Raw genomic sequence first — 8,689 nt, 5'->3', positions numbered from 1 at the left:
GCAGACACGATACAGGAGATGGTCAGAGACTGCAGACATGATACAGGAGATGGTCAGAGACTGCAGACATGATACAGGAGATGGTCAGAGACTGCAGACACGATACAGGAGATGGTCAGAGACTGCAGACATGATACAGGAGATGGTCAGAGATTGCAGACATGATACATGAGATGGTCAGAGACTGCAGACATGATACAGGAGATTGTCAGAGACTGCAGACATGATACAGGAGATGGTCAGAGACTGCAGAAGTGATACAGGAGATGGTCAGAGACTGCAGACATGATACAGGAGATGGTCAGAGACTGCAGAAGTTGTTGGACACTAGGAGCATACTCTAGGAGACAGTTATAGACTGGAGAAACATTACATGAGACTTCTAGAGATCACTGCTGTTTTACAACCCCTTTACCAAAAGAAGGATTCCATACTTGCTCTCCCTATAACCCTCTTAATTACTTTTGCTACAGCTGATATTACTTTATACAAGATCCTTTGTGAAAGATCAAAGGACAAAAAAACATAAAAAGAGAAAAGGGACGGACATCACAGGAAAATAAGTAAGATCGCGTGAAAGAAAATAAACCATAAAATGTCATTCCAGAAAGCCAGAATAACGTATACCGTATATGTTTCTTAACTGACTTCAGTAAGCACCCTGAGGGGCCCCGAGAGCTGTACCATAAGTACCAGAGGGCCACAAGTCAGACATCAGGGCTATAGATCATAGATGGAAGCCAGATCTAGGAGACCACGTCATGTCTATAGAGCACCAAGGGAAGCAAACATGTCAGGCTAGTTTTCTGGAGATGTGATTTGGACAATTCTAATACGCGAGGCCAACTTTCCGAAGCTCATCTACGTTGTGTCCCTGTAATGGTGGACGACGTTGTATATGCCGTGGAGGGAAGGACTTACTTCTAATAGATGACATGTCCCAATAGTCTCTCATGTCTCAATGGCTTCTGTCTTTGTTTTTTTCTGTAGTTCACGGAGGAGTTTGAGCAGCTCGAGCAGATGTTGCCGTTCGGGTCTTCTGAGCGGACGGAAACCGGTTTACCGATGAAGACGGGGATCTTACCTCCAACTCTACAGGCTGGCACTGTGGCCAGGACACCCTCAGGGTTGAACAGTACGTATGCCTTGATCTTGGTGCCACCTAGACACGCGCCATTCGTTTTGGTTCCGAATCAAAATTTGGACACATCTAAAATTTCTGAAAACCCACAGCGTCCAAATCCAAGTTTCCTGTTACGAATTTCGTTCAAAAACTAAATTGAATCGGACATGTGACTTTTCTGGCCAATCAGATGTGTTTTTCGGTTTAATGCATCCGAATGGGTCTGAATCAGAATTTTTCTTTTTGCATTCGGGAGTTCCCGAATGCCATTCGGGGTCTGGGAGCCTCAGGTGTAGTTTTATGTAGATTTGGGTCACAATGTTGCCGCTACAAATCTTCACTCATATTATAGAATACTACTTGTATATACATAATGCTAAAACTGAGGCTCCAAGACGCAAATGGAGTCCGAATTTCCGAATAGCATTCGAGAGCTCCCGAATGCCATTCGGGTCTGGAAGCCTCAGCTCTAATATGGCTCTCAGACCCGTACAGCTTTCTGAAGCTCCCGAATTATTCGGGTCCCGAATGGTATTTGGGTCTGGGAGCCTCAGCTTTAGTAATATATGTATAGGGATCACAGACCCGAATGGCATTCAGGAGCTCCCGAATACAACTCGGAAATTCAGATCCTGAATGTCGTTCGGGTCTGTGAGCTTCAGCTTTAGTATTAAAGGAGAACTATGAGGTGAGTGCTTTTCACTCACCTCATAGTTCTAGCCGACCTGTGACAATGAGACTGTCACAGGTCGGCTCAGTAGATCGGGAGGTGATCGAACACATACCGGCGCTCGCTCACCTCGATCCTGTCACAGCTCTGTGCCGTGACAGGGGAGGGGCTGGATTCCCCCCTCCCCGCTCCGCCAGTGCTGACTGGCGGAACGGACGGGGGAGGGGGCGGGTACAGCTGGCTCTGCCTCTAGATAGGCAGAGCCAGACTTCACTCACGCAGGTGGGCGGATCCTGGCACAATTGTCGGGATCCGCTTCAGCTGCGGCGTCTCAGTATTACGAACATTCGGACGTCGTCCGAGTCCGAAACCCAAACCAAATTCAATTTCGGATCCGAATCCCGAAATTTCCAAACCGAACTGTTCCGCAGCTTACATGTCTAGTGCCACCTGAAACTAATATTTCAGTTTTAGTTCTTTGTATCATTTACGGGTTAGAACCTCTGTTTTTATTGCCTTCTTGGTCTCTGTTGGGGAAACGTGTCCTGTTGGAGCGATCTTATGTCTCAGTGTCCACTGAAGAAGGATGTGACCACAAATCCTCTTTAACCTCTGACAGATGTTCTAACCCAGGAGTGCCCACAATTTTTTGTGTTAAGATCTACTTTTCAAATGACGAGCTACATGAGATCTACCAACGAAAAAAAACCTCCCTCGCGCTCTCTCTCCTGGCTGTCTTTCCTCTCTCTCCTGGCTGTCTCTCCTCGCTCTCTCTCCTGGCTGTCTCTGCTCTCTCTCCTGGCTGTCTCTCCTCGCTCTCTCCCCTGGCTGTGTCTGCTCTCTCTCCTGGCTGTCTTTCCTTGCTCTCTCTCCTGGCTCACCTTGCTGTATTTTGCTGTGTATACTAATATTCTTTGATGTAATACATAGCACTACAACCCCCAGTATCCACCAGAAAGGTGTCGGGGAGCTCGGCTCAGCAGACTCGGGCTAATAGGTAATCATGTGTGCACAGCTAAATAAATATACCAAAATGGAATAAAGGGGCCGCCATTCCCCCCCTTCCTTATCCACCAGCATCAGCTCTGACATCTACCGGTAGATCACCATCTACCTAATGGGCACCCCTGTTCTAACCCTTCCCGCTTTATCCAACACTACATCAAAGTGAATGTGAAGCTATGTCGGAGCAATTGGCTATGGTACGGCCCATGTGATGGTGAGGCCGGTGGTGGAGCAATGTCACAAGCCCCACGCTCCATTGTCCTACATTGCCGTGGACTGAATTTCTAGACGGTGACGGTTTTCCATCTAAAGAGACCACGCAGTGAAAAATGAAGAGACAGAGCTGATCGCATTACAGCTTTCAAAGGCAAAAACATCTCCTCTTGCAGCCTTGTCTTCACTCTCAAGGTTTATTTAATACACGATGGTCCCCATAAATCTCCCCCTTTCCGCCATGATCTACAGGCTATAAGGGTCTGTTGTTCTATCTCACAGTACAGCCGCATTGATTTGTATGGGTGACCCGCTAAGAGGCCCGAACATTAATACTAATTTTGTCCTGGCTTTGGAGGACAGTCTGATGGATGGCCCAGATGGGAGGTGGATGCTGCTGATATATGATATTGACTGAGCTGAAGGCTGCGCTCTTTTTCACCCTTCCAGTCAGTGCACCGTCCCCCTACGGGCCATAATTCTCCAGCACAACATCCAGATATTTACTGGCTGTTTTTGTTGGGGGGGTCCCTGCGCTGCAGTTTACTGGTATTGCCATTAAGTCAGCTGCTGGCCATGAAGTGAATTATAGAAACCACGCTAAACAAACCAAAAGTACATTTTCTGTTCTGGTCTTTTTTAACAAGGAAACATTTTGGGTTTTTCACCGAAGATCATTTTTTTTCACGATGGCTTGCTGTTCTGTATTTTTTTTTACCTTATTTTTAAAGGGCAAGTTTTGCAGATTCTTCCCATAGTGGCTAGCTGTATGTAGGACAGATGGCCTCGAAGAAGGACTGCCGAGGTAAAACCAGTTTCAGCATAAGCCAATTACAGATTGGTCGGTACACACAGATGGGTGGGCTTGAGGTGACAGAGAGGAACATCTCGAACCAAGCAATGTTTTCATAGATTCAGTACAAGCATTGATTGAATCAGTGGCGTAACAATTGTGGGATCTCAAGTGGGCTCTTCAAGGGGTCTAACTAGAAATCACAGGGCCCCATACAAAATTTTGCTATGGGGCCCTGTGATTTCTAGTTACGCCCCTGGATTGAATGTTATATAGTTTCCTTTCTTTTTGTTTTACAATAAACTTTGCCATTTCCATAGGCGGCCCGTGCATCACAAACAAGTGTCCGCCAGACGCTACACCTGCTCCTCCAATGCATTTCAACTCAGGGGGAGCTTAATCACCATCTCCATGATTAAGCCTTTCCCAGGGGGAAACACGTTATACAGAATGTGTTGCCAGCATTAGAAAATGGCTCTTCCTTGGCCTCTTTCGTTCCATAATAGTGAGACCCTGTAACTGGCGAAAATTGTCTTCGAAGGTTCTTATTGGTTCAGGTCATGGTATAGCTAATAGTAGTTGGTCTCATTCAACTGGACTTGATCTGTAATGGTGCAGACATTTTGTAGCTCAACCAATCCAGTTTTACCAAGTGTCTGGAAATATAGCCCGGCATCCTTGGACAAGCAACATCTGTCTAGACACATTCCATGGTGATTGGATAGAGGTGTCTATGCTACCCATGTGATATAAACACTTATTAGAACTCAGAAGTGGGTTGGGTGAGCTACGAAACATCTTCAACATTGCAGTGCAAATCCAGTTGAAGGTGACTAACTGTTACTACTTAATTGGAGGAAATCTTGGTCCATTTAGGAAAAAGGATGCTGTTTGTGGGGGGAGGAGGAGTCCTGAAGAGGTTGGCAAGACCTCTTCTGCTGCTGGGTCCTACTGCTAGGTCTGCCATTCGAGTTGACAAGTGGAGTTGGAACATGGTGTAGGGCCGTGTCCTCCCAGGGATTACTTTAAACTAAGGGAGACCTCAGACTTGTATCAACCCGGATCCAGCAGTGTATTGCTGTTGAAGAACATGTTTGATCTGGTGATCAGGCGTTTGAAAAGGTTCTTGAACAAGAGGATGGTCTGCGTTTTACATTGATCCAGCAGCCTGTGCAGGTTATGCTTGCTTGAAGGGATAAAAGATGAGATAAGAGACCTCCAGACTCATGTAGGAACCAGTGCATCATGCCCATTGGTGTAAGAAGAAATTGGCAGCATAGTTTCTGAAGGCCCAACTCCAGATAGGGATGGGACACTACCCAATGCGTACCCTAGCTTACTAGCATGGTCTGTGGAGCTAATAATAAGATATATTGAGAGGAAATGCCAGGAAATAAAATGGATATTGTGAGATGCATTTATCCAGTGGCGTCACAAGGGGGGTGCGGCTCGCACCCGGGTGACACCATTGGAGGGGTGACACCAAAATGACTCACAGTCATTTTGGTGTCACCCCCCTCTGAAAAGTCGGGCGCTCGGTCTTGGACTGAACGCCCGACGGTATCAGGAGAGAGGAGGGGACCCGGCGGCATACCTTATCCCGCCGGGTGACTGTCCCCTCCTCTCTCTGCCGGCGTCCATCACCAAGATGGCTGCCGGCAGGTATCAGAATACTGCCGCGCGTGGGAGATGACGTCATCGCGCGCGTAATGACGTCACGTGCTTGCGCAGTGACGTCTCGGCGGGGTGACACTCGGTTACCGCTCCGGGTGGCACCCAGCCTCGGGACGCCCCTTCATTTATCCTTTCACCTCTGGGCAGTCATTGCGAGGCTTTCCGCCATAGTCAAAAGCAGCCATAATTGTTTCAACATCAACAGATGGGGGCAGTTCCTCTACTCCTTCACTTCAGTGATCGGGAGTTCCTTTCTTTGCTCTCTGCTGCCCAGCCAACTGGTATCGCATCCGCCCATTGTGATGTCATCCTGGAAGGCTTTAGAAACCATTGAGGACCATGTGAGGACCCTTGTCATCGGGAAGCCACATGGGCACTGCAGACCTGAAGAAATAAGACTTGGAACACGGCACTCACATGACTGGAGTTTTAGGAAAGTAATTAGGGCTGTTCGGTAATAAAAAAAAAAAATAGATGAGATGCAGCAAAGTGTGGTGGGGAAGGAACTGTTTTTCCTTGATGGAGATGAGCTTTAAGCATGTGGTTGAGCATATGCGCCGTACCCTGTTCTCTTCTTTTGTAGGGTACAGACCAGTATGTCACCCTCTCGTTCTAGGTGGTGCACCATACAGTTCCTTGATTGTTAGGTTCCAACTGTCAATCAGAGAGGGGCACCCTACAGCACATACTCAACTTATCCATGTACCAGGACTCACCGGGGTCATTTAGGACCCTACCAAAGCCGGAATCGGTGTGTGTTTGTGATGCCGATAGAATTATAGATAATCAGGGCATCCTGATCTAAGTTCCTTTTAATGCTCGCCAGTGTTTTTTTTTTTTTCTGCATCTGGTTTTCGGTGCCCCAGTTCCTCCTTTTTATATTATGAAACTGCGCTCTCATATTCTCCGCAGGGAAAAGTAAATTCCTCCCATCACATTGCCGAGATTCTATATTTATATTAAAAAAAATGAATGTTACTTACTGTATATTCTAATTTGTTTTCAGAAATGTGATGCAGTCATATCCTGGTATTCAGCCTTATATAAACAAACATCAGGGCTGGCGGAGGCCGAAATGTTATACAGAGTTACAGAAATTAGCAGTCAAAGAAGCAATCGTGTATGTAAGGCAAATATTTTCAGAGTCTATGGCAATGGCCTTCTGTGCCGTGTTTATCACACGCCGGCGTCAAAGGAGGATTTGATTACTGCTATAGACCAAAAAGGACGCTGGAGATCCTCAGCTCGTACAATTATTTGCTGTGCACAGTTTGTCTAGGAGCGCTGCTGACTCCTTGTGAATCCATAGTCTGCCTTGCGCTAACTATTCAGGTTCCATTGGCTGCCTTCGGTTTGAATTTGTAGGCAATCTTATTAGAGAAATTCAGGTTACAGAATGGGTAACCAAAGGCCAAAGAAGCCGCACCTCCGCCAAATCCTTTCTTTTTGTTTTACAATAAACTTTGCCATTTCCATAGGCGGCCCGTGCATCACAAACAAGTGTCCGCCAGACGCTACACCTGCTCCTCCAATGCATTTCAACTCAGGGGGAGCTTAATCACCATCTCTATGATTAAAGGAGAACTATGGGGTTAAGGCTTTTCCCCATAGTTCTCCTTAGGGTAACAGGAGGACACAAACTAGCGTCCTCCCGTCACCCTAGGCTCAGTATATAGGGAGCTGTAGCTCGCGGTATACTGAGACGCCGCAGCTGAAGCGGATCCCGCCAATTGTGCCGGGATCCGCCCAGCTGCGTGACTGACAGCTGGCTCTGCCTATCTAGAGCCAGCTGTTACCCGCCCCCTCCCCCGTCCGTTCCGCCAGTCAGCGCTGGAGGATCGGAGCGGGTAGGGGGGAATCCAGTCCCTCCCCTGTCACGGCAGAGAGCAGTGACAGGATCGAGAAGTGAGCGAACGCCGGTATGTGTTCGCTCACCTCCCGATCTACTGAGCCGACCTGTGACAGTCTCATTGTCACAGTTCGGCAAGAACTATGAGGTGAGTGAAAAGCACCCCCCCTCCCCCCCTCATAGTTCTCCTTTAAGCCTTTCCCAGGGGGAAACACGTTGCTCCTCTCTACCAATGCGTTGCTCCATGCTCCTCCTATGCTTTGCTCCTCCAGTGCTCTGCTCCTCCATCATGTTGCTCTACCAATGCATTGCTTCTGCTTCTTGCTCCTCCAATGCTTTGCTCCTGCAACATGTTTCTCCTCCAATGTGTTGCTCCTGCTCCTTGCCCCTCCAGTGCTCTGCTCCTCCAATCTGTTGCTCTATCAATGTGTTGCTCCGTGTTCCTCCTATGCTTTGTCCCTCCTATGCTTTGCTCCTCCATTGTGTTGCTCCTGCTCCTGGCTCCGCTAATGCTTTGCTCCTCCAACATGTTGCTCCTTCAGCACAGCTGGAGTGCCGGGGTTGCCTACCCCCTGCCCTATGCAGTCCAATGTGATATAGCCATGTACTTGGCCGGAAAGGAACCTGCGCTCTCATCACCCATGACATCCAATCCGGCTCTCCGGTTCATTCTTCCTGTTTGGGTTACATAATAAAAGAACGTGGTCACTTTGTTGGGTGGCGAGAATACTTTGTGTCCCTGACAACTTTGATAAAAGCGGCCTTGTAGGCTTCCAGCTGTGGACTTTTTTTGGCATTCTCCTACTTGGTAATTGACGGGTTAAAGTATCTGATATGAAAATCTCAACTGGTGGGAATCAGCAGGGAGGAATGTCGGAAGAATTTTCGGCAAGTTTTTTCATGCTCGGAGGGGTAGAGAAAGTTTTGGGCCTCTTCCAAATTTCAGTGCAACCTGCAGAGATCCTAAACGGTTTTAATTCTTCTTTTTTTTTCGAGCGTCTTAAAGGGAAGTGTCTGCGTTGCCCGGGCCAACCAATCCAGCTGGATAATATAAAAGATACAGGTTGTCATGGGCAACACAAGGTTACTTTCTGACAATTTTGATATGTGAATCTTGTAAGATTAAACTGTATGTAAACCCAAAATCTATTTCCCGGGATGTTTGGTATCATCTCTCACTATATACCGTTTTTATAAGCAAATAGCTTTTTGAGAATAATTTTCCTAAAATTGTTACAAAGTTTCTTACCCGGAGATCCTGCCAGGATCGGAACTTCCTGATGAAAGCTGAGAACGCTAAGCCGCTTCCTGTCGATAAGCGGCAATGTTGTCAGCCTGCCGTGCGTGCTCCTTTGGTTGACC

The 8,689-nt window shown here is 47.4% G+C and overlaps 1 protein-coding gene across 1 annotated transcript in view; it reads left to right on the top strand.

Moving 5' to 3' along the window:
• NCOA1 (nuclear receptor coactivator 1) overlaps positions 1–8,689 on the top strand; it is a 170,117-nt gene that overhangs the window by 128,683 nt on the left and 32,745 nt on the right. Inside the window, exon 11 of the mRNA XM_018566828.1 lies at positions 991–1,135. Coding sequence (XP_018422330.1) covers positions 991–1,135 — 145 coding nt within the window. The remainder of the gene's footprint in view (positions 1–990; positions 1,136–8,689) is intronic.

The sequence above is a fragment of the Nanorana parkeri genome, unplaced genomic scaffold, assembly GCF_000935625.1.
Source record: "Nanorana parkeri isolate BGI_ZX_2015 unplaced genomic scaffold, ASM93562v1 scaffold980, whole genome shotgun sequence".
Classification (NCBI taxonomy): domain Eukaryota; kingdom Metazoa; phylum Chordata; class Amphibia; order Anura; family Dicroglossidae; genus Nanorana; species Nanorana parkeri.
Note: the sequence above shows the minus strand (reverse complement) of the source record. Positions and strands in the feature narration are given on the sequence as shown.